The 26,248-nt window shown below is 39.1% G+C and overlaps 1 protein-coding gene across 4 annotated transcripts in view; it reads left to right on the top strand.

The window, feature by feature from the left end:
* Positions 1 to 202: 202 nt before the first annotated feature.
* The window catches only part of THSD4 (thrombospondin type 1 domain containing 4), a 236,479-nt gene continuing 210,433 nt past the window's right edge, over positions 203 to 26,248 (top strand). Inside the window, exons 1-3 of one of the 4 annotated variants that reach the window (XM_057371864.1) lie at positions 203 to 397; positions 19,661 to 19,768; positions 23,459 to 23,528. In XM_057371864.1, coding sequence (XP_057227847.1) covers positions 19,740 to 19,768; positions 23,459 to 23,528 — 99 coding nt within the window. In that variant the 5' untranslated portion in view covers positions 203 to 397; positions 19,661 to 19,739. Of the gene's footprint in view, positions 398 to 600; positions 667 to 859; positions 1,224 to 7,837; positions 7,880 to 19,660; positions 19,769 to 23,458; positions 23,529 to 26,248 lie in introns of those variants that run through there. The other 3 variants (XM_057371865.1, XM_057371868.1, XM_057371869.1) reach the window with 3 other exon arrangements.

The following is a 26,248-nucleotide window of genomic DNA, read 5'->3' as shown; positions in this document are numbered from 1 at the left end:
TCCCCTGCGCCTCCGCCCCGCAGGCTGCCCCGCTGGACATCGCCTCTGGACATCCCCGCTGGACATCGCCTCTGGACATCCCCGCTGAGCGCCGGCCCGCCGGGGGAAGGAGGGAGGGAGGGAGCGGGAGCGGGCGGGAGTGCGCGCTGTGGCCGGCAGGTGGCAGCAGGCAGAGCGMGGCTCCAGCGCGGGCGGCGGGCGGGAGCGAGGGGAGCGGGGAAAGGGCTGTGGCTGAGCCCCGGAGCCGCCGGGAACCTGCTCGGGTCCTGCGGGGCTCCGGCATTCCCGGCCCAGGGCGCGCCGCCTCCCATGCGCCGGGGGACGCGCGGCTCTCAGCGCTCTCGCCCCSTAGAGCGCCTGGTCGCGGGGCGCCCGGAGGGGACGCCGGCGCGGAGCGGTGAGGCGAGGCAAGGCCGGGCAGGGTGGGCGCGCCAGGTGGGCGGCAGGGCAGGCGTGTGGCCGTGTCGGGGGCGCGGGCAGCGCTGGGGCGGCGGCTCTTGGCCGTGGCGGAGCCCGAGGCCGCGCTGAGGGGAGTGCTCCGTGCCGGGTGAGCGCTCAGAGCCGCGGCCCCCCGGGCTCTGGCTGTGCCCCGGCTGCGGGAGCGCGTTCGGCTCTGCTCCGCTCCGCTCCGCTCCGCGGGATTCCTGCGCCGCGTGTTTTGGCTGTGTAAGTAGCCATTTCAAAGCTGCTTTCCTCGCACGCTCGGTTTCCAGGAGCTGCATCCAGAGGCAGTATAAGGAGCTGCTTCGTTTTGCCTCGGTGTCCCACCAGCAGCCGTAGCTGCACGTAGTCTGAGCCGAATCCAGCAGTTTGCACGGGAGAGGGAAAGAAGTGGATAACTCTCCTTACAAAGAATGCGTGTTGCAATTGTTTTTGCTTTGGGCCAGATCTTTTGGCGAAGCATGAACCGTGTTTGGCGTTCGGTGTTTCTCTTCACGCTTTCCTGCCTCTGGCTTTGTTACCATCTCTCGTTTAATTCTACCAACACTTGAGCTGTTTGTGCTCAGTTGTCAGACTACACGGGTATGAGCTGTAGCACTGAGGAATCTTGAAATATCTTTTCTTCTCAAGCTATAGCTTTACATTTTTGCAGCTGTCAGTGTGYCCACACCTGTGTGTTTCGTAGCACTTGACACAATTGACATTAATTCATCCAAATTATTTTTTTCCAGATTCCAGACACGTGAACAGTTTAGCAAGTCTGACAGCAGTGAGTTCCACAGGTTAATATGTTGTGTGGAAAAACTACTTCCTTTTGCTTCTTTCAAATTTTCTGCCTGATCCTGTTTGTTTATTCACTTATAAAGAGAATTATGCTTGGTTTCTACTCACTGTCTCTGTGCTGTTTCAGAGCTGCGTTCTTTCATTATCTGTCTACTCAGCTATTCTTTATTCAAGGTAAAGAAGTCTTAGCTTTTTTTGTCACCTTAGTTCTTGTCAGTGTAATTTCTTTATTGTGTATTTTTTTATTTTAAAAAGAATTTTTTAGTCACAGGATCAGCAAAACTGACCTATATTCAAGATTTGAGTACAATGGGTTTATATAATAAGGGCATGATGATGTCTGCTAGCAGAGATGACAGAAAAATTGGTGCATMAATATAATGAATAGCCATAAAAAGTAATAGAAATATTTGCAACTTGATGTGTGGTCACCTATTAATGACTCAGTGTGGTTTATTTTTTTTAGTCAGAAACCACTAAGTCACTGGTTAGCAGGTTAGTAGTTCAATACAAGGGTATAGTATAATGGATTAAATAGTTGCCTGATGGGCTCTTTATATTCTGTTGTGCATGTTTTTCCTATCTTCTGTGGCAAGAGCAGGAACTGAAAATAGCCCAAATCTGTCTGAGTTTACTGCTGTTTGTGGAGCTGCCAATGCACTCYTAGAAAGTTGATCTACCAAGTTGTAGCCTGCCAACTTGGACTTCTTTCTGGTGTAAACTTAGTAGTAATCTACTGGTTGATGTTATTTTAATCTATTCAGTATCATCAGGGGTTTGAAATTAAACTGGATATTGCTGAAAGTCATTAGACACCTGTAATTCTTCATGCTTTGTTTTCCATCACCAGGGAACTCCATTTCCAGGGAATCTAGTGGGAGAATGGAATTAAGTGGACTAGGGGGAGAGACTGCCTTTCAACAAGTGAAGTGCTGTAAAGTCAGCATTTTTAGCAAATTTAGAAATGTGAGGCCTGCTGGTGTGGAGTCCTTCAAAGGGAGTAATAGGTAGGAAATATGGATTATTTATCATAATTGTGGCCTGAACATAACTTGTCGGGTTTTATTTAGGAGCAGGGCTAATCCCAGGTCTTGCTGATGGTGACTTTACTCTGAAACATCTCCATTGTAATTGAAGGAGCAACTTTTGATTTCTGACTAACTCTCAGAAACATTTGGAGGTGTTGCATGAGCAAGATTCCTGTCTTTCTGCATTTCATACACCAGGGTCCTTCAAAGCTCCAGCAGATTTAATTGTAGAAAATCAATTACGTTGCTCCCAGGCAGTAATGAGTTTCATGAYCTCAGTACCAAACCTTTGCTTTTGCTGTAGAACAAACTAAGTAACTGTCCTAGGCCGACATGCATTAAATGAAGGCTGAAAACAAAAAAGCAGGATCAGCTTCAAGACTCATATTAGCCTCAGTGTGTGATTCTGTGCAGATAGTGACAACAGAAGAGTTGCAGTCTCAGTTCTCTGTGATGTGACATCAGATGTTTGATATTCAGACTGTTCACAGTGGCAATTTTATTCACCACAGAAGTGAAGTGCTAGTCAGACACTTAGCAGTACTTGAGATTTTTTTTTTTACTTTGAAAATCAGGTTTATCATTTACAGTGAAGTGCAATCATTGCAGACAGTTCTGTGGGCTTTAAATTCTGTTTCAGAGTAGTAAGATGTGATGGTTAAGCACTTAAAAAACCCAAGGAACTCCAAAGTCAACCATGCATAAGCAATTTTAGCTGTGTCCCCTGTAGTGTTGTGTTATCATAACAGGCTTCAAGTTTGAAAAGTTGTTATTTTTTGCAAGTAGGAAAAAACKAAAAGAAAACTTACTGTGTCAAACCAACTTCTTAAGGACTTTGGACCTTGATAGCAGCACTTTTACCACAGAACTGATAGGGAAAAAAATTTGTAGCTTTTAATAGTGAAATGCTTCCAGTGGTGACAGTGCTGGCTGAAGAAAAGATTCTATGACAAGTCTTGTTCCCTTGAGTAGGTACATATACAGTTCAGTTATTAGTTCTTTTAAGGCAGCAGCTCTACCTGATCRAAATGCAGTGTGGACAATAACTTGGGTAATCTTAAAGCTAATTCAGTTATGAGTGTGTATGGTTCCATATATGATCAATGAACGTGGTTGCATTGTTTATGTATAGCAGGTTAAGTGTTTGAAATAGCTTCTTTTTTGTTCAGGATAGGCAGTACTTTTCACTAGATAATTCTCCTCATATATAGTAGATTTTTAGGAAGAATGCATGGTTTRGTACTTAATTTAGAAGATTAATTAGAGGGATGTTAAGCAGATATAAATAAAAAAAGATTGATTAACAGAATGATCTGATAGACATCGATTTTACCTCGTATCTTACTCTGTATGAAGGGAGCAGAGCTGAAACCATGTGTTTTAGTGTTGCCTGATTATCTTTTTGTTAATTTTTGATCTTTGTGTTAGTTGACAATAACAGATTCACATTCTGTAATTTTAACCAACTCGGTTCTCTCCTCCTGRAATATTCTGTCCCACCCATTTTTCTCTTGAGGACTTGAGTGTCATGTCACACATCAAATTTGTGTAACCCTGCAGGGKTATGGCATTCCCAGAGATGGGTCAGTGTTCATAATTGTGGTTGCTGTTAAACAGTCAGCACTTGTCAGCACCATGTACTGTTACATATTTTTAAAATGGTGGTACCAAGTGTTAAATGTGGGGCTTCTCCACAGGAACTGTTCTTGCACTAGAAATCCAGATAGGATCTCAGGCTGGTCCTTGTGAGGGCAAGTAGCCTTGTGGGCTGCTTAGGTGATGGATGTGTGAGTTCCTGGAATGTGGSCTTCTGCTTTCAACACTCCCATTGGCTGCTCTGTGCTTCTCATCGAGGCCATTGGYGTCTTACTTTATCTCTGAACTTGTTCCTTTATCTCTGAACAAGGTATGATAATTACAGGATGTTGGTCAACTATTAAATTTCCTGAAAAATAGTTTGCATGCAAAGATGCTAAAAAAAAAAGTCATTGGAATAAAAATATTTGTTGTACATGAATGAACCTAAATTATGTAGTATGTGTCTCTTATGTTTGTTACTGTGTTTCTCCAAATCACAGCATAAGGTCTTGCTTGTTGGCTATTTCACATCAGTTCTGTACTGCTSCTACTTGGCATCCCCCTTCAGTATTTATTTTGGTCCTGGTTTTGGAATTTCCCTTCACAGGAAGATTCCAGGCTCCTTATATGGAAAAATTTATTTTAAAAAAAATCCTTTTTTTTCCCCATCAGTTCTGTAGATTTTTTTTCTCAGTGAGTGTCGGAGCCACTATCTCTTTTATTTAATGCTCTTTTATTTAATGCTTTTATTTAAGAGCCAGTAAAGTCAAGGAAAAGGTTATCTGTAACTTCAGTGTCTTTCAGATCAGGCCACTCCCACGTGATGTACTCTTGTCATTGGAAAGCAATGCTGCTGGTTTCAGCCAKGAGTTTCCAGTRTTTYYTTWGACARTACGAGAGTTAGTAACTTGTTCTTTAACTTAACAAGTTATRCTTGTTGTATAGTTGGTTCCAGGAACTAGAGCCTTTGGAAGATTCTCTGGGTACCAGAAAAATTCTTGGATAAAATTCAGCCCTTTGCAGAGGAGCCACTTGTTTGTAACTGTGATCCTTTATTCCCTTTCCTGTAAGACTGCTCTAAACTCATGAATTATACGTAGCCATATATGATGAAGTGTAGAGAGAAATACAGAAAACGACCCTTTTTAAACATTATTCTGGYTAATTTCACTTTGCTTACTTGTGCTTTTTTCTTAAACCCAAGCTTAAAATACTAACGTTAATAGAAGAATAGTCCCCTTTTTGTTAAATACATGGGATAACTGCCGTGACAACAGACATTCCAACTTCCAAACTTTCAACTTCTGAACTTTATCTTTGTCTGGGCTGTATTGACCTCTTCATGTATCAAAATGAAGCTTAGCAGAGAAACCTGGTTGCGAGCAGGCTCTCCCAATTTGTCTCAGTCACTGAGCAAGCAGGGCTGATGCCACACCTTGGACCCAACTGACCCAAGAGGTGGGGCAGGGTCTGTCCTTCGGGACTGCATGGCCTGGACAGATAAGAGAACAGGAGAAGGCTTCCCMAAGTTCAGTGTTTGTTGGGAGCCTGAGGATACTGTCTGGAACACTGATAGAAGTAGTGCAGTTTCCTGCCTGTTGCCTTCTATGTGAGTCATGATATCCGAGTTGGAATTGTGTTTTCTTTGCTCTTGTTTTGGGAAAAGGATGAATAAAGAAGCCCTTTTWAAAACCCCTTCTTCATGAAACCTGCTTCTTGGTGAAAAACATCTGTTGTGCTTGGTCTTGATGGATCAGCACTTGGATAWATGTGAGCATGGATACTGCTCCCCCAGGAGAAAAACGTCACTTGGATACTTGAATATTGTTATTACTAAAATCTGTAATCCTGAATCAAGTGAATTCCCCTGATGCTTCCTTTGGATTAGCTGCAGAGAAGTGCATGGAAGGACAAACCTATCTCTAAATGGCAAATTCAGCAAAACTATTGACTCTAATCTGAGAGTAAATGTTGACTTGGAAAGTTTTCAGATGTCCTGGATTTTTTTTTTTCCACAGTAAAGGTGATTGCTGTAGTCGTGACTTGGTAACGTCAGACTATTTATTGGTTGTATGTTATAGTTGTATTTTGGTTTGGTTATTTTTATCTAAAACATGTAGTTTCTATGAAAGTAAAAAAAAAGAAATATTTTTGCTTATCAGATTGGCAAAGAAAAGCGAGAGCTTGTCCAATCCCACCCTGCATAATTACAATAAAATGTCATCCCATGACACAAGCTGCTCTAAAGAGTGATAAATTGTGTGGAATGGATGGAATTACTTAATCTGGCAGAAATGAAAGCTCTGTCTCATTTTCTTGTAGTTCTGTGGAGCTACATTCACTGGGGAAGTTAGCAGGGAAAGGTGGGCAAACCTCTGCAGMTTCTCAGGGTCCCTATGTGGAATTGAAGTACTTCACTAAACCAGCATAAGAATAAGGATTTAAAAGAATAGAGTGTGTTAACTATTAACTGTTAGTATTGTTCAGTTTTGTTGCCCCAGGAAGTACTGTTCRTGTATTGAAACACAGGGGTTAAGACAGGATGTCAGTTTTGATTTTTTGCTAGTGATAAGTTACCATTAAAATGTAATTTCTTATACTCATTTTCTTCTTCAGGCATTGCTTATACTCATTAATATGTATTTCATGCCAAAAAGATTGTCTATTTTTTTCTTTCTTTCTTACCCACCCCCTCCAGCTCAGAGATTTGCTCAGATTAAGGCAATTGGATACTTTCGTTTCTTCCCATAGGAATGTTTACAGTTTTGCAGGCTCAGGTTCAGATTTATTACTTAGGCACTCACAATGCTGCTGTAATGAATCAGTTGTCATAAAGCTATGCCTTCTGCCTGTATTTGTTCCTGGCCAAATTCATCACCCTATGGCTCAATGCGAAGTGATAATTGTGAGCATGTTTAAAAATTAAATAATAATAATTAGAAATTAYTTTAAACAAGAAAAATGTCCTTATGCAGTTTTGCATCATGAGGACATGATAGGGCTAAAATATCTTTGCTGCTTTCATACTGTTAAAATTGGTCAGAAACTGTCATTTTCTGATTTCATTTTGAACCCTAGTACTTGTGATATTGTTGTGATTGTTTCTACTGCTTTGAAATGGGAMGAGGGGGAGAAACTATTTCTAAATGTATCTTTCTGGCATTTGAACATTCAGAAAGGTGAGGTTTGTTTCTGCTTTTTGTTTTGCTGTTTTCTTAAAGCTGTGTAGAAGGGCTTTTCAAAACGCCTATTTCCTCAGATCATACAGCTATGATGTTAAACCAGGGGGCACAGTGTGAAGCAGTAAGCAGAGTRATTCCAATCGAGTTGCATTCCTTTCAGCAAGTCTTCACCTATCCCCAGCAGTGAGTACTCAAGTAGAAGATTAAAAGTAACTATGTAAGACTCTGACTTTGAGGAGTTTGTGCAACAGGAGTAGACTCTGATTAAAAAAAAAAAAAAACAAAAATCCAAACCACAATATTTGAAATTTGGTCAGCTGTTTTTTTTGAAGATCACTCTGTGACCTCTGGCATAGAGATTATGTAAAGCAGCAAGTGAAGTCCAGAGTTTTGGAGGAGTTACTTGGCTTTCTTTGCCAGCATTCTGTAATAGGCTGTTCTTGTTKTCTTGCAGATTGAAGCAGTCTCACATTCACATGTTAAGTCCCCATTTTTCAGTTTGCAGACACATGGGTATTTTGCCTGAAGCATTAAGTGACGTCAGGTGAGGGTCAGTGTGCTGTAATAATCTGCCCTCAAGCACAAATAAGTTCAGGCTCTACTGCCAAGAGATGACCTTTGATTTCTTTTTACCTGATGCAATAAGGACCCTATTCACTTTGCTTAGGCCAAGTCCCAGCCACTTGAATAGGTTTGCTTGTGCAGGAGTGGTTATAAAARTCCCAAACCATGGTATAATAGTGGCAGAGATTTCTGGATTGTAGATGACTTGGATACACTGAATTAGATTTGGCTGTTGTGCTCAGAAGAGAGAAGTGACTTCATTGTGACTTGCAGAGCTGCCAACTCTGAAACTACCACTGCAAAGTACAGTTTGTAAGCTACATCTGATGAACAGAGATAGTGAGCAAAGATGCTTATGTGTTAAAACTTTTGCTATATATAGACATATATATATATTTATAGAAATATATAGAATAAGAAATATAAAATATATACCTTAATCTGAAATGTCATGATTTTAGATACTGCCAAAGGSTGCATATGCTGTCAGTGGCCAGGCCTGTATTGTGGTAGTCACAATTCCCCCTCTTGGTRTCCTGCTGATCCAGGTATGTCATTAAGTTGTGAGGCGCAGGGTCTCACAAAACTAAATATAATAATTTTGCCCAAAGTACTGTGTTGCAAGTATGTTTGGGCTACCTTATTCTAATAAAGTTGTGTATGGATAAATGTGGAGGCAGGATAGAGTCACCTCTTTACTATGCTGTGACTAATTGTAGTGCTGGTTTCCACTATTTTAATAAAAAGGGGTTTTCTTTAACCTACCTTTCTTTGCAAGCCCAAATTATAGAGAAGTGTCGCATTTTTTCTGGTTTTTTTCTATTCAACCCTTCTGACTTTAGCAGATGTAAGGGTGGGTATTTATGTTCATTATCTCTGGTGAGTAACTTTTCAAGTTGCAAAGTTAATTCAGTTCTTTCAAAGTCATTATATAGTCAGGTCTTGCTCCTACTGTCAAGAAAGCCTCTATTGGAAGAAGTAGTGAGTTTACTTATAGGGTGAGAAAAACTAGAATCTAGYCTGGAAAGGATGACTGGAAGTCAAAAAGGCATCTTCCTGACTTGTTTATGTCTTTTGAATAATGCTGTCAKCAAGGGTGACAAGGGCTGTTGGTGATTCTGCAATCTTTTGTCTGTCAACCATAAACCCATTCTTCACAGGGCACTGGATGGCATTTTCCAAATGATAAATTTCCTAATAGGGAGATTTTAATCTGCAGCTGGTGAAAGGTTTCAGTGTCCCTGCTCAGTGATTGATAACTCAGGATTCCTTGAATATGTGATTATCATTGTGTTTTTGTGTTTAAGGACTGGTATCTCCTCTAGGAGTGTATCAGTTCATGCAGTTTACATTAAATGGACTGAAATACTATCTTCTAGACCACCAGAGCACATGAGGCATAGCAGCAAGACAAGATTTGTAGGATGTCTACAGTCTCTTTCAAGCTAACAGGATAAGAATAAACAGCTACCTCTCCCAACACTTAAAGGATCTCGCAGTTCAGTTTTAAAATTCAGGAGGCTGAAGGGTTCACCATATGGAGGTATGGTTGACACAAGCATTAGGATGTTTCTGGAACCTGAACCAAAGAAGGACTTCAGGAAARTTATATTCAGTGGCATCAGTCACAAGGGGTAGAATTGAGAATGTAAATTGTTTCTGGATTTCTGAACATAAGGATTTTATATTTCTTCTGCTGTCACTAAYCATGCTGAACCTTCATTTCTCTTTCTTGAAAAGACTCAATGATAGGTTGTTTGTCATCTTTAATAATTAAAGTTTAGTAACTTAGTGTTTTCCCTTTTTTCTTCATTAACATATTTTTCCCRTAGAAAAGAGATGCACCTCTGCAAATGTACCCCTTTAAGTGATGTTTGGCAGCACAATTGGCATCTGATGCTACTATCTTGGTTGCTAGTCCTGTTTTGGAACTGAACTATTTGTAAGATTCTATATATATCAAGCCAGGCAGATAAACATATTGAGTGTCTGTGTTGTTGTGCTGGAGACCTCATCTAAGTTTTATTGTGGATGAAAGCTAAATAGAATTCTGTGAAATAGTTCTTCASTGTGTTTTCTGAGTTATCCCTGTATTTACTTGCCTGCAGACATTTAATATTTGCAAAAGATGTACAAGATAACTTGCTGCCATTCTTCCAGCTGGCTGTCAGAGATCCATTGATCATTTATTGTTTCATGTTGAGTTGAAGTTCCCAGCTAGTCTATTTCAAAATTACGAAAAAAAGATTCACAGCACTATTGCAAGATCTATCATTAGACCTATTATTCATCATTATATAGAAACATAAAAGAAAACAATCAATCTTCAAATTCCATTGTTGCATTTCTGTGCCAGTATGTGGGGAGCCTYGCATCAGAGAGAATTTTAATGAGAAATGAATCAGAATCTCATCATTCGTACTGTATTATTTAATAACAAAGTAATTTAAGCAGTCTTGCACAACTCATTCATTTCAAGATGTTTCAGGAGCCTAGATTCTGAAATCCACAATGAGGATGTGTAAGCTACATGGTGAGCTGTTCTTCTGTCTGTGATCTAGCAGTTTTGTATACTTCCTCTTAAAAACAAAAGCATCTAGGTCATGCTGCTAGGTATAGGACATTTCCTTCAGAACAGATGTGAACAGTTGATTTTTTATGCTTTATTGAGCARAGGCATGTTCAGGAGTTACCAGAATGCCATAATAATCTCAGCACTGTTTGTTTTGGACACGTGTCACTTATTTTTCCGTGGTCCCTAAAATATATTCCCATGCAGATACCTGRGAAGTTCTACATCCTTGCCTCTGGTCAGTTGAAGCCTTGTGTTGTTTTCATGTACTGAAGCTGTTTAGCAAGTGTTAAATGCCCAGATTATCCCAAGTGCTAGAGGACATGGTGTTGTTTGAAAGTKTAAGATGGTGCAGCTCTGCCCCTCCATCCCCCAGTACAGTACAGCACCTTCAGGCTGTTGCTCAGCTTTTTCATGACAACTGGGTTGTACCACTGCTGTCACCTGCCACTAGTGAAGTGAAGCCCAGTTCATGTAGGAATTGCTTGATGGAAAAGAGAAATCTCTTCTTTTTGCCAAAATAGAGCAGTTTGCTGACTGAAGAAGAGGACTGAAGGGAAGAGGACTTTCATCATGTTTAAAGCCTGTTACGAAAGCCTTGGTCACTTTTTCTTGGACATTTGTTGGTACAAAATGTGYGTCAGTGGGTACCTGTGGTGTTTCTCCTTCCARTTTTGGCAGTATTGAAATCTAAGTWAAAAYTCTTGTCCTTGAAAACTTGTGTRTAAAAGGATTTGATGAGTTATTTTGGGATGTGTGCCCACATTTGTGTGCCCAATCTCCATTAGAGAAAATACCGGAGCCAGTGGTCTGTGGTGCAGCCCTGCACTGGAACACTGGGGATAGTCCTTGGRCTACCAAGAGCTGTTCCTTTGCTGCCAGACTGCAGGGGAGAGACTKGGTGGGTTGTGACCTGGCATACCCATTTATAAATGTATTTTATTTCCAAGTATATGGACAATAAACTGACACCAAATTGTCCTGTTTTTACCTGTACTAACAAACAGGTTTGGGTTGGGTTTCTTTGGGGTTTTTTCCCCCTAATTGTTCTTCCATGTCAGAGTCACATTCAATTTTGAGGGAATGGCAGCCTTTTTTAGAATGCCTAACCCAAAGCAGAGAGCTACATAACAGGCAGAGAAATTTCTGAAGTTCCCCAGAAATGATATTTTATCCCATTTATATTTATTTACTCACCAAGAATAATGCTACAGAAGCCCTTGGAGTCACTGCAGCTGAAGTTTGAAATTGAATCTCAAGGATCTTAATGCTAATTCTAATAATTGCCTATGTTGTATTTATAGATACATGTTCCAGTTAGTAACTATTCCTCTGCATAGAGTTTAACTTTAGAAAATCAGACATCTCTGATGATAGTGGATACAAATACCTACCCAGAAGAAGATACCTAGTCATTCTTGACAAGTCTGTATTATCTTTGGTAACTGAAAGATGCATAATGATCTTTTTCAAGGACTAAGAAGGCTTGCTTTAGCCATTAGAGGTTGGCTAACAAGTGGTTTGGTTTGACTTTTGCAGCATCCCTGTACTGATACACTTTTATTATTTGTCTGCTCTGGATAATGTAGGAATATTCCTGGAAAGCATTGTTAATTGGAGGTATTACTTATGCAGAAAGATGATTCCCGCTCATACTCTGAAGAAAATATTTCTGAACAAGCAAGTAAGGATTTGAAGTCCACATCACATATACTCAATTGTGTTCTGACACTGGTATCCCAACACCTCCAAAATGATGCAAATAAAACAGAAGGAACTTTGTAGAAATTAGTATTTTGAGATTGTATGTGTTCAGGTAATAGCTTGATGGAGACTTTTTTTTTAATAAAAAAAATAAAAATACTGTGATAGATTGAAGCCTTCCTTTATGTTCTTCCTTAGGAAATCACAGCTATGAAGTTCAGGATTTTTATATTGTTAGAAATGTTTCTGTGAGTTCAGTCAGAGCAATTCGTGACTCTTTTTACTATCTTGTTATTGTGAATCAGCTCCAATTTATGGAAAGGGTTGTTTACATTAGTTTTTTGATTTGTTTGGAGCCATGCAGAGGGTGAGTTGTGGTAGGCTAATGACACACACATCTATTTGCCAGTAAATGAAATATTTCTTTCAGAGTGTACATTAGCAACAGAAATGCTTGTTTTTCACCTGTGCATGCTGTTGAATGTTGCCTAATACTATAAAAATTTTTCTCTGAGGCACTGCTTCCTATGTTTTGTCCTTTCTTTTACTATGTGGAGGATATTGATGCTTAGGCATCTATTTACAATGTTTATTGAATGCCATTCTTATGGCAAGCAGTTTAAAAAATGGAAAAAAAAAAGACTTTTGTCTGCCAGACAGACGTTTTTATTAAACAGATGGCTGAAAAATCATATTTCCTCTTTGCAAAAGGAAGGTATCTTGTAACTTCACAATAATTATGCAATATAYGTGATTTTTACATAATGAGAGGGGTGCCTCCCAGCTGCATTACGAAGAAATAGCTGACTATACTTCTGAAATATGTTGTGTTTTACTTTCCTTGTACATGTGCCTTCAATTAGCTTTGCTGAAATATTTGTTTTCTCTGACCTTTTCAAACAGGGTGTGTTATAACTCTGAGTGAGGCTGGTGGGTCCTTGGTTTTCATGCAAAAGACAGTAGGTCCTCAGAACCACCAGTGAAATGCTGTTGGGATCCTGTGCTTTGAAGACACAGACTAAGAAAGGTTGAAAGTTAGAAGCTTTGCTTGATTCTGAAAATGGCCTTCATTAACCAAGTCCTGGAAAGACCATAAGAAAAGTTAATTTTCTTTGATATATTTGCATGTAAAGAAATCAGTATGGCTAACAAAGGCTCTAAGAAATTTCTGTTATTCCTAGTTGTTCTGAAATGTAGTTATATGCTTTGTAGTATAATTAAGACTTCTGCTAAATAAATAAATTTGCAGACTGACCTTTAATATAGAATCCTTCTCTCAGTTATTTCCATCCAGGGCACTCTAACTACCAGTCACAGTTGATTTTACCTGAGTTTTCACAAAATGGAGTGGGTCTCAAAACAGTACATTAACCAAATCTAAAACGCCACTCTCCCCACTTATACTGGGCAGAAAAGTATTTAGAACAGTAACTTGTTGAAAACAAATTTCTGCTGTTACTGCTCATTTTGTAGGCAAGACTGTCGATGTTTAATCATAGCAGTGTCGGTACAGATTTGTTTCTCTTGCTTGTCATAGCAATGAGGGATTCACCTATTTTGTATCCATGCTTATAGAGATTTCAGGTGTTTCTACCCACCTTTTTAGACTGTGGGGTTTTTTTCATATCTTTCTGTATCAGTAATCACGTAAGTATTGGTCAGGATTATGGAATGGTTAAGAAAGATTGTTTAATGCAAAGGATCTTTAACATGTAATCTCCGCCTTCCTCTTACATGTTCAGTCCCTTCAATATCTGGTTTTGAAGACTCAGATTGTAGCAAAAAAGTTCTYTACAAAGAAAGGAAAATTTATTAAAATAATACAGAATGAGTTTTGTTAGAAGAGGTAATGATTTCTAATATGTAGAGMTGTGSTAAGTAGCACCTTTCATGGGTTTCMAATACTGGAACTGCTAGAACTTTTCAATTCTCTGGGCTGTTGTGTGTGGAACAGGGAGCTCTTAAAGGTTGTGTGTGCAATTACTGTTAGTGGATCAGAGGGGATATTCAGGGAATATTCAGCCTCATCTACATGAAACAAGTGGAATATACCAGTTGAAAATTGAGCAAGGTCTTTCATATGGGAGCAGAAGTGCTCAGTCTCTGCACACTTGTCTTATATAAGGTCTTTCCAGTTTGTTCTGCACTGATTATACAGAACAGCAGTGGCAGGAGGTTCAATTCCTTAAATCAGTGAATGGTGACAAACTGGTATCAAGATTACCTACAAWATAGAGAAGGGAAGGTAAAAAACCAACCACCATGTGATTGTTAAGCAGAGTATTAAAACTAATAACAGGGATTTGGCAAAAATTATACATGCTATCACTTTGAAATCTTGAMATGAACTTAAGATAGGCTTGCAATAGTTTCCACACAGTTACATCCCAAAAATCTCTGTCAATCTGGAGAGTGATATGATCTCATTTTTGTGATTCATTTTATGTTTTGTCCTCTGCCTGCAAACTGCACATGAGAATTTTAAATGCAGTAAGCTTTTGCGAGAATTATCTAATAATTTCAAAAGTTAAAAAAGGGGATAAAATCAGACTAACAATGGAAATTTTGGTGCAGCCTGAGTCTTGAGAAAGTATCATTCCTCTAGGTAATTATTTCAAAGAAGTAAAAAAGAACTATTAACTTAGTTTTTCTGACACTCAATTTTGTGTTTTCTGGACTCTTYGTAAAGTTTGGTAAGTCTGAACTCCACATAAACTATCTTTTCAGAATTTGGTGATAATGTCAGAATTACTAATCAGTTTAAGACTGCTATTCCAGTTTGCTTTCTTTGCAACTGAACTGGGTGTCAGCTAACTAAATGTCATACTTCATACCACAACAATATATTTTAACTGATTATCAGACTTGTGGTCTTTTATCCATGTTTAAGCCAATTACTGAGTTTAAGAGGTCTTTAGTAAATTTTAGATCAGGCTCATTATTACAATCTTTTTACAATGTGCACAATTGCAATAGTGCACATTCAGCAAACATATAATCAATGTTGTGAACAAAGATTAAGAAAAATTTAAAAAAAAAAATCCTATTACTCATATATAATGACTGCAGCTCATGACCTATAAACAAGCACTTTCCTGCTTCTCCCCTCTACTTACAAGATTAATGTCACAAGCCTTTTTTGATCTTAAATTTTATATTCTTCAAAAAAGATGGAAGCAAATTGTTTGAATTGTGGCATAACAATATTTTTAAAAGCCAAAATTTGCATTTTGTGAATGGAAGTTGTGGGTATGGTCAGGGGAGAGACCTGGAAAGACCATAAGAGGTCCTGGAAAGACTATAAGAAAAGTTAATTTTCTTTGATATATTTGCATGTAAAGAAATCAGTATGGCTAACARAGGCTCTAAGAAATTTCTGTTATTCCTAGTTGTTCTGAAATGYAGTTATATGCTTTGCAGTATAATTAAGACTTCTACTAAATAAATAGACTTGCAGASTGACATTTCACGGAGCTCCGAGCAGAGCGCGGCTCCAGAGGCTGCGGGGAAAGCACAGTTGGTTACGTTTGTCAAGAAGGGGCTTGGTCCTGGCTCCGGGGATGTTGTTGTTTGTGGAGCACAATTACTGGACTCTCTGTGAGATTTTAAGCAACGAAATGAAAACTTGTGGATCTTGATCAAGCTCAGATTGGAGACAGCTTTCTTGGACTGCAGTAGTTCTGGACACACCCAAAAGGAGAACCTGAAAGTTCTCAAAGCATTTAAAATAAAAAGGAAAGGTACCTGCAGGGCTAGGTGGAGTAACTTGCCGTTTTTGCTTTAATAAAGTGTTTGCTCCATGTAAGTATCAAAACTTTTCATCAGATCTAATGTTAGATTTCTCTGTTACGCAGCTTTCAGAGACAAGTGTACGTTYTAATGTAGTTAATGAATATTTGAAGAGATTAAAACTCTGGTGGTAGGTGTCAACAGCTGCAGTTCAAGCTGTTGGATGTATGCACAAATTATGTAGCTAGATAAACCTGGCACACTGTGAGTGCTTTATCAAAGTCTTGTGAATGTAGTGAATTTTGGATGCAATCCAAAGGACTTGCACTGAACATGATTTAATAGATGTGAACAACTAAACTAACAGATACACTATACCAAGGTACAAGGCAACAGATTCAAAGTCAGTCTTAAAGGGCGTAATATTTTCTGTAAAGTATTCTAGGTATTCTTTATCTCTGATCCCCTCCAATATTACAAAACAAGAACATTTCACATCAGTGGAAACATGACTTGGAAACAATGCTCAAGTTTCACRGGTACTTCAAGTTGCCATTGTCAGTAGCTGGCAAGATACATAATCTGACCAAAAAGAGAATATTGAAGGAAATTGAGGTTGGCTTCATATATATGTAAGTCAGCAAGGTAAAAGTCACCAAAAACTCAGAGTTCTTCTGGACTTGGTTGAGTTAGCATATATTTCTATGTGATGAATCTCACATTGCTGTTGTGAGTTAAAATAAAGGGTCTTACTTGCATTGTTTATGTAAGTACTGTACACATGCACATGTTCAGGAATTTCTGTTACAGTTATACATAGATGCAGATGGATATATGTGCATTGATGGGGCTTACAAGAAATTGATGCTGAAATGAATTGGAATTCACAGCAGTGAAAGACTATCCACTCACAATACACGAAGGGCACAGTCACATGAAAAACCATGTGAGTTGTCCCGTGATAACTAAGGGGTTAGGATACCATTGGCTTTCTGCAAAATTTCAAACCTCTAAGTTTCTTGAAGTTTGTTAGGCAAAGGGTAAATCTTCCCATTGACTTCCCAGAAGACTTTCTTTCTCTTGTCTAAACTTTCTGTACACTGTGCTGTCTGTCCAGATAATTCTGTCTATTGTGTCATTTAAGGCTTTGAGAAATCTTTTTTTGTCCTTATGAGCAAATTTCTGTGATTGCCTATTAGCTGATGAGCCTATTAGATTATTTCTTTACTGCCATTCTCCACCCCTCTTTGAAATTTCCATTAGAAATTATTCTTCTTATTTTCTAAGGTAAGAAAGGGTCTGGATAAATGTCAGTAAATACCAAGTCAAGGCATGGTTATGATTAACTTATTGCTTGGTAGGGTAACTGCTGAGACTGGCAGCAGCATTTGGAAGGTGTTCCAACCACTCACCTGCAGTCTGAAAGGGGAGGAGACTTTAAGCAGGGTCCTTCAATCATTTTCTGTGACCCCATGCACGTTTTATTATATGCAATGAAATACCTCTCCCTTTGATTGTCATCCCATGGTTCCAGAGAGATTTCAATTCTGTTCCATTCTGTGAGCTGGTTTGGTTTGTTTGATTCATTTTCTGGGAGGGCTGTGTTTTTGTTGGTTTTTTTTTTTTTCCTCCACCCAGTTTCACAGATTGACCTTGTTTTCATCCAGCTTGGAAGTGAAATAGGGAAGACTGCTGCAATGTCAGATATTTTAATGCAGTGGAGAAAGTCTTGCTGACTCCGTGAAGTAGAAGAGTATGGGTTGTTCCAGTTGAGAAATTAATATATATTCTGCTGTAGGAAGAATTACYAGAGAGTCTTTTGGTAGATAGGTCTATAATGCTTTTCAGGCCCTTCTGGGAAGGCAATTTGACTTTTGCAATGCAAGGCTTTTCGAGCACAAGCACACCTCATCAGGCTTTTGAAAGTTTCCCTGCCAAATTAACATTTTTCAATCCCAATGTTAACTGTGTAGCCATTTCAGGTGTTCATTTTGCCCTGGATCTTCGGGGGGGAAAATGATTGTCACGTTTGCACATTTTCATATCAAAGACACCGCTGTCAAAATGGCATTCCTTTCAGTAGGCTGTAAGCACCTAAGCTCTTAAATAATTTGGAAAACAAGCCCCTAAATCACTTAAATATTTAGCAGTTTTTACCCTATGTGCAACAAATGATACTTCAAAAGAAATGCATCTATGAATTGCAGTAAGAAGTTGTTTTGAAATAGGCATTGAAATACAGTTGAAAGTAGAATTAGTAATGCACCCTGCCATTGACAATGAAGTTACAAATGAACTGAAAAAAATTGAAAACATATGCATGGACTTCAGGCACCCTTTTTAAAAACAGTCTCCAGAAACACTCACGGTCCTTCTTTTATTTCTTTGCAAAACTAGATCTATCTTTTCTATGTTATCTTTTCTGCTTTTCAAATGAGGTGCAGTTTATAGAAGGGATTAGTGGAGTGTACATTGCTTTTTCGGTGTTTTTGTATCCCGTAGCAATGTTCTTTTGAGACTGTCAGTCCATACAAGTGCTGGAGTTGGATGAAAAGGCTATTGTGGAGTGAAAAATCTGAAAGAGAGAACCTTTGGATAAAGACCAAAATGATAAGAACTTGAAACCATGTTGGTTACAATCCATGTTACAGGCAGATTCCCCATMCTCAATAAGTGACATAAAAAATTTTGCCTCAGTATGCTTGGTAATTCAAAGTCAGGTTGTAGGCAGTGAGCCATTTGTTTCCTTTTCAGTTCACCATGTGAACCAAGTCCTGTGTTCAGGGATCTGTCTAAATGCCTGCTGGTGGTGCTGGATGTGTGGACTTGCCTAATGCATAAAGGAATGTATCTTTTACTGGATGTGCTAAAATCTCAAACGGTGTGAAGTGTTGCAGGAGATCTAGACCAAAAATCTGTTTTCAGAAGTGCTTCCCATCTTATAACCAATTTTACARTGTTAAGTGGTGAAAATGGTGAATGAGTTTGAGGAAACCTCTTAGATCTATTGACAACTGTGAAACTGCAGGAGAGGATGAAGTTTAGCTGAGCCTTAGTGCTTTCTTCCTCAGGACTGACTCAAACCTGTAACATACAGAACCTTGGTTGTGATACTTTCCSAAGTAGTCAACTTTTCATGCCTTCCATTAAAAAAACTAAACAATCAAATCATTAGTGGAATTCTCCTTTGAAGATGTTACAAGTATTTTGTGATTTCCTAAACCAAATTAGTTTTAGGAATGGGGAATATTTAACCTGTCCAGTTAYCTGCAAACTGCATTTTCCTAGCAGCAGCATCTGAACTTTATCTAATTGCACAKTTCTTAAGCTGTCAGTCCTGTCCCATTCTAGGCAGTTTTCAATTATGTGGCTGTCTGACAGAAATTAAGAGCTTTTTATCTGTGAACAGCAATGTTCTCTTGTTTCTCTTCCCTCCGCTGCATGTCAGCATGTAACTGCTTGCAAATGGAAAGATGTAGACAGCAGTTGACCAAATTTTGAAATGGATTTAGGTTCACTTTTAATAGTGTTTTATTTCCTCTTTTCCTCCCTCCCTCCACTCTCTCCCCCAGCCCTCCTGATTTTTACTGTATTTCCTTACTGCAAGGATCTCGTTCCTGCCTGAAAATTCTGCATTTTAGGTGTTCAATATATGATTATGAATTTACTAAAATAAGAACTTCCCAGATGTGTGAACGTTTGGGATTATTTACAAACAAATGACAGCGCACTTGGGTAATCTTCCCAAGGCTTGCTAGGGTTTCTATATGTTCACAGTAGTAATGATGCAATGATAGTACTTAGAAATAAGGATTAGTTAAATTTATATTCAGAATGCTTTTTAACTCCAGATTTTCTCCTTGACTGTGGGCAAGTCGAGGAGATAGGTTGTGGATAGGTTTTCCTYCTGTAGTAGAGGAAACAACGCTGCTCTTGTGGGTTTTTTTCCTGCAAACCGTATGAGCACTGCCCCAGAACTGAAGTAGAGTTGACTAATGTAGGTCTGTATGAAGTTCTATAGATACCCTGAAAAATACTGAATAAGCAGTGCTAATTGTTTTTCTYCTTTCATTCTGCAGGATTTCTGTGTGATTGTCATTGTGCTGTACCACAGCGAAGAGGTATTTTTCACTTCAAGATACCTTGCATTAAAAGATCATGGTAGACAGTTTAATAGTTTCCTTGAGGTAAGTGATAAAACATTTAAAATCTTATTTAATATGCTTTTAACACACTGCAGTATGTTTCAGTTTGGTGGTCTCTTGCTCTGCTGTTAAAAGCAGCTGCACTGTAGGAGGGTAAATAGAAATCTTGTCCCAAGACCAAATACTCAAGTATATGCATGCCCGACATAGCATTCTTTGGTGATAGTGAAAAAAGACACTTCTCAGTGTTTGTTCATGCTTAGAGCATCTGTAAGTGTGTGCCAGTGTGATGGTCTGTATTACTGGAAAGTTCCTCCATCTTTTGATGAGGCTGCACAATTATAGTCACTAGGCTGAAATTACTGATTTACAYGTTTTAGTACCTGTGCTGCAATTCATTCAGGGATTTGTATTATGCATTCCTGAAACAGTTTGCCAGTGGGCAAACATAGGAAGGACCTTTCAAACAGCTTTCTTAACAAAGGAAACATTCAGCTGTTYCTAAGCTGGTCTGTCCGGTTCTGTGTTGGGCGAGCAGATTCAAAGCAGACAGGCAGCCCTGATGCCACTCAGGCTGACCTCATGCAAGGAATGGCATCTGTCTTTTGGCTGGAGTTACTGTAACACCTCTGCTCCACCCTTTGTTCTTGTGAGTTTGAGACATCAATCTTTGAATTGCAATTCTGGCACCCTTCTAATATGCCAGGGCACATTTTCCATCCAAACGGATCTGTCACACCTTACTGATGCTACCAGTGTTATCTTTCCTGATGAATGATGGCCTGCATAGCTCCTCCCAAGCTGTCACAGACTTGGGCTGTTCAGTAGATTTGGGAGGAAGTCTGGAATTTGAGACAAGAGCCATACTGCACTAATCAGTACTGATCACTTGACTAAAATACTTGCACCTATATCTGGAAAATCCACAGTTGGCCATGGTGTTCTTCCATAGCTATTAAGGGAGAGCTGCCATACAAGAGATCTGCTTTGGTACCCTCTACATCTTCCTCAGGTGTTTATATTTATGCTTATATTTGTTTATATTTTTTGTTTTTATATTATTGGCAATTGGTGTTGCCGGTAAAAGGAAGTGAGACAGTTTTAAAGTCTGACTTGGCTTCAAACTAGGTGCTTGGCTCCAAATAGTGCCCTTACCATGAGAGCAGGGGCTGGATCTGCAAGGTTCTTAGAGGCCTGAGTTATACAGCCATCATTTAGCTGCAATTGATACCTCACCTGTTCAAGTATACTTGAAATGTTTTGCTTTATTTTGAGGATCACTTGTTCTTTTTGGCTTTTCTGCATTGTGAAAATACCTGAACCAAACCCACTGAAATTGGTAAAGACTATTTTTGTAGCTTGGGAGGCCTAAAGTTAGTCACACATGACAAATAAAAAAGCCTAGTCCAGAGAAGTTAGCCAAAGCAAGCTGCTGAGGGAAATAACATTAAAAAAATTAAATTGCCACACACTGATTTGGCGCTCAGGGCTTACCTCAGGATAGCTTAAGTATTCCTGGCAAATTTCCTGTGTGTTTGAAATAGTGGCTTGATACCATTTTTTCTGACAGATCCAATTGCAGATACAAAAGCAAATTTAAAAATTGCCTTTATTGTTCTTAAGCCATGCACAAACAGATGGTGGTTGCAGTGTAACCTCTTTAAAGAATGGTTAGGAAAAGCTTGGCACGAAGTAATCACATATATACTAAAAGTTGGCTAACTGAAAACTTTAATCTGGTAAGTAATTTGCTTTGAAGATTACAGTTCTCATTCAGCTCAGAACTCACAACCTTGTACATCATTTCAGAAGAATTTACACATGGAAATCTGTAGACAGTCAGAGTGATCAGAAAAATCTTGTTGTGTCAAGGATGAAAGCATTAATTTCCTTATGGAGTGTCTGAACTTTCTTTCATGTGCTGTGAGGGATTAGAGGGAGCAGAAGCCATAAGGGAGCAGGGAGCAGGTAGGAAGATTCTGAGAAGGAAGTTAAATAWAATTGCAGAGGGTGTAGGCTGGGCCTGTCAGAGGATGCACTCCATCTACTTAGATACTCATCATTTTTCATTGAGAGCAGTTGGGAGATCACGTGAGCATTTGGAAAAGAGACAGACAGTGAGCTGAAGACAGACTCGATGCTGTCATTTTGTAGTTTGGAGGTCTGAGTTCTATTTCTGCCTTTGATTTCAGGTATAATTTGCAAGTCACTTTATTGATTTGTGCCTTGGGTTTTGAACTACCACTGTGTGATTGGGCCCTGCTCTGAACTGCARTTTTTGACTCCTGCTGTGATTTCTTTATAGTGCCTTACACTGGCTCTGATTTCARCCACCTCCTCTATATATTGTTTTATCACAAATGATTGCTTTGTGAAATACAATACTTCCTTCTAACACATTTTTTAAAGGGCTTCCTTTTTTTTTTTGATTGATGTGGCAGTAAACAAGTAATGACTTTTTCTAGCCTTTAAGTGGTTTATTGCTTTGATAGAGAGGCATACAGATGATGAGGTGATGATAGGCCATGTACAATCAATACTTATGTAATGGTTCCTTTTGCAGTTAGCAAGAACAAACACAGAAAACACAAGATAAACATTCTCCCTAGCAGAAGAATATTTGTATTGGTGGTAATGAAACGCTTAGTATTAAAAAAACCCTTTTTTGTTACGAGGTTTGTCTCAGAGAAATACTTGAAACAATGAGAAATATTTAAAGGRTTATTGGGCAGGGAGCAAAGGAAGGAGCAGTGAATAGGAAATGCAGCTGGATTTCGTCTGGTCCATTCGTTTGCAGATGTATTTTGTACCCAAATGCTTCAGTTTTAATTCTGCATTGAAATTCAGCAAATCATTAGCAGCTTTCCCCTTTATGGGTCTGAAATATGCTCTTTGTAGACTGAAAAATCAAACTCCTGGTAGAAATAAAGATACCTTGATCCTATTTCTCATGCCTGTTGATGAAGGGGCTTGTTAGAAGGAGACAAGCYAGTCTCTGTTGCAAATTATGGCAAATAAAAGATGGAGCTAACTGTGTCTGAGTTGTAAGAGGCTCCTAGAAGTCACTACAGTGGTGAGCCTTGACAGAACAGTTTATTTGGGCTTGGTTCCCATTATGACTCCTTTCAGATTGAAGATGTGGGGACTGAGGTGATGCTTGGCAGCTTATCCTGTGGGCTGTGGGCTGTGTCCACTACTTTCCATCTCCTGTGCCCATTAGGTTATTCCATTTTCACAAGCGTTAGGCAGCTGGTGAAGAACCCATTTTCTGCATTTTGTGTGTGCTGGAGGCGGAGTGTTCATCTGTAAAACAATGAGCCAGRGCTACAAGCAGATGAGGTCTACAGATGGGTGAATTCTTACCTTACACTTTAGAAACTTGCAAAGCATATGTCAGTTTGATACCGAATGTTGAGGTGTTAAAATATGCACTGTCAAGAATTTTTCTATTTAAACATGAAGTTATCTGAAATACTGGATTCTGTTTGGTTCACTTTTGCTTTATAGCTGGACAGATCTGTGTATGAACCTGGTTCATACATTCAYGTGTGAGCCTGGAGTGAACAGAATTTTATAAGAACACTTCATACAGTTCAGTGAGTCTGCTTTGGTTGGCAATGGTATTGAAAAATCTAAATATTTTCTTACAGTGGGAAGCCCTGTGTTAGGATGTAGATATGTGGTTTGTATTAGTGGTAATTATCTGTTCTGTTTCACTGTTTGCCTTTTCAGACTTCTCAGTTCCCTAGCAGTGCTGGGATTTCAGTTTGTCATCCCACAGCCCTCAATTGAACACAGAAAGGTAAGCATTAGAAACATTCAGACTTTGTATACTGAAAATGTGAAAACACTCGAGTAAGATGTGTAAAGCAATGCAATCTGAATAAAGTTCTGGGAATAAATGGCTTTTGTTTCATGCATGTGGATCTTTTGGTGGGTTGGGGTTTTTTTTTTCTTTTTTGGTTTTTGATATAATTATATACTTGGTTGAAAGAGGCCCATCATGGTTAATTAGCAGAGTAATTGTATGGAGTATTGTATGTCACAAATAGTTACCTAAGCTTTGGAGCATTTTCATCACATAAGACACGGAAAAAGAATTCCTGTGAGTGAGAGCAGACATGGAGTGAGTAGAGAACCACCTAGTTGCTCACAGGCAGCTCGTTCTCTTGCCGAGACAGAAATGTCTGAAACAAGCTGGACCCAAGCCACTCTGTTGCTMTTCAGATTGCCAGAGATAGGAGCTGGAAACTGCTGGAGTTTCCTTTTGTGCTCTTGTGGGTGGTTCACTCATCCTAGATAATGGCATTTGTAATAAGGCTTGCAGCCTGCACACCTTCCATCCTGCTCAGCATCAGTGAGATCTTGGCTGGAATCCTTGGGGTTTTGCATTGCTTTTCAGGAAACTAGTGGACAATTTGGAGAGAAAYAGAGAGCACTAGTGATTATCCTTAAGAAATTTTAAAATCTTATCTCTGAGGGAAGTTTGAATGAATTCATGTTGTTTATTCTAAAGACTGGAAGACTGGTGCTGGAGATATAATCTTCAGATACTTTTAAGTACTAAAAAGAAGGCTTTTTTTTCTGTTTGGTGGAGCAGATGAGAAGATTTAAACTGAGGCAAAGCAAACCTACTTTAGGTGTCAGAAAAAACTTGTCATGGTAAGGATATAAAGAAGATTATATTGACTGGATAATATTTGGAATTTCCCTCATGTAGGTCTCTGTGAATGTGTTGCACAAATGTTTATCAGGAACAATGTGCAGGTGGTGCTGATTCTGCCAMAGACGTGAGGCAAGACCCCTTGAATGCTGATCTGTCTCTTTATGGACTGTCACTTTATATCAGTGTTGTTCTCATATCTTCATTGGTATTCAAACACAATCATTTAATTATTGAAGGTATCAGATAACCTATTTAAARCAAGTTTGCTTTTTATTGTAGATTTTAAAATTATAATGCAAGATGCATGTTTGTTTTTTTTTTAAAAACTATACTGTTAAAAGGAGATAAAAGGCAAGCTTGCTGGGTTTCATTTCTTTATGTGTATGTGTCAGTGTCTTTAGAGTAAAAGCTACTTGGACAATAGCCTTATAGGCATGGACTAGAAACCTGAAGCTGTCTGATTGTCAGAGTTCCAGAAGAATGCAGAAGTCCTGTTAACTCCTTGTGCAGCCTATTTGTAAGTTAAATGAGGTCAGTAATGATGCAGGCTGAAACTGGCACAGTCCAGTGCAGCAAACTGTCCAAGGGCTCTGTTCTGAACTGCAGGACAATTTAGTATTTTTGCCTATCTTACATCTCTTCTCTTTTGTTGTGCAGTTGAGATGGTCATGCTGCTGCTCTGGTTTCAGTACTCTGTCTGATTAGACATTCYTTTGTAACACTGACAGTGGAGAGATGCTGCAGTCCAGCTTCCAAATGGCCTTGGGGGAATAAATCTACTAATTAAAATAGAGTAACCCAGAGAAACAATTGCTGCATTCTGGGAAGCCCCGGAATTAATTTAGATAAAATCAGATCCTTTGTTTTCAATTGAATGAGAAATGCCACGGGTCTGGAGTGTGTTCTATACTGGTTAAATGGACTTAAGGGCATAGTAACCACCTTAGAGACGTCTCTTTTACTGAGAACAAGCAAGTTCCCTAGAGACATCTCACCCAGCTCCTAAGGCTGGCTGTCACTCTCAGYTCTTACCCTACAGGAGAGGATTCTGTTCATGCCAAACTGTGTTTAGRCTGGAAATGTGTATTTATTACACTTCTCACAAACCTTCTGCCCCACCTATAAGCTCTGGACAAGAGGAGCTGTTAGTAACTGAAGGCCACATCAGACATATTTCTGAGAGTGAGTTCTCAGCTTTGGAGCTCTGGAAGCTCTTTTTATTCTTTTCCTGCAGTAACCCCAACATGGATTTGCTGGCATCTCCCCTGTATGGCAGAGTCCTTTCTGTGTGAGAGGAAGTTAACTGTGCAGGAAGAAAGAAAGGGAGAGGAGGAGGATGAGGGAAGGATTTAATAAACACTGTTTTAACATTGTTTTAACAAATAATGAATAATGAAAATGGGGTTTGCAAATTTTCATATACACACTCACAGGGTACAGTATGGAGAAACAAAATCTAGGGCTGAAGTCTAATGAAATATTAGACCATACCCCAGTTCTTACTATATGTTTATTTTGCATTAAGCTAAGCATGTGTGCATGATTGATGCTTGAACCTACAGTATTGGAGGGTGTATGGATTCTGTCTTGYGCACCCTGCATAAGGTTATTTTTCCCCTGAAAGCTGTGGACAGGGAAATAAAATCAGAGAATTGGATTTATTTATTTGGCTGAGTAATTAATTAAAATATTTCAAATAGTCTAGATATTTTTTTCTTACACTAAAAGTTTTGTGAAAAGCAGGTAAAAACCAGGAGAACATCCAGAGCAGTTGATGGAAATCCAGTGGTAAGTGTAAGACACCTCTAGACACCTAGAGTTCAGCTAAGATGTTGTTCTTTTAGGACTTGAGTACA

Source organism: Malurus melanocephalus, unplaced genomic scaffold, assembly GCF_030028575.1.
Source record: "Malurus melanocephalus ecotype Western Australia unplaced genomic scaffold, MMel_1.1 scaffold_160, whole genome shotgun sequence".
In the NCBI taxonomy this organism is placed as follows: Eukaryota; Metazoa; Chordata; class Aves; order Passeriformes; family Maluridae; genus Malurus; species Malurus melanocephalus.
This window is presented reverse-complemented; position numbering and strand designations above follow the sequence as displayed.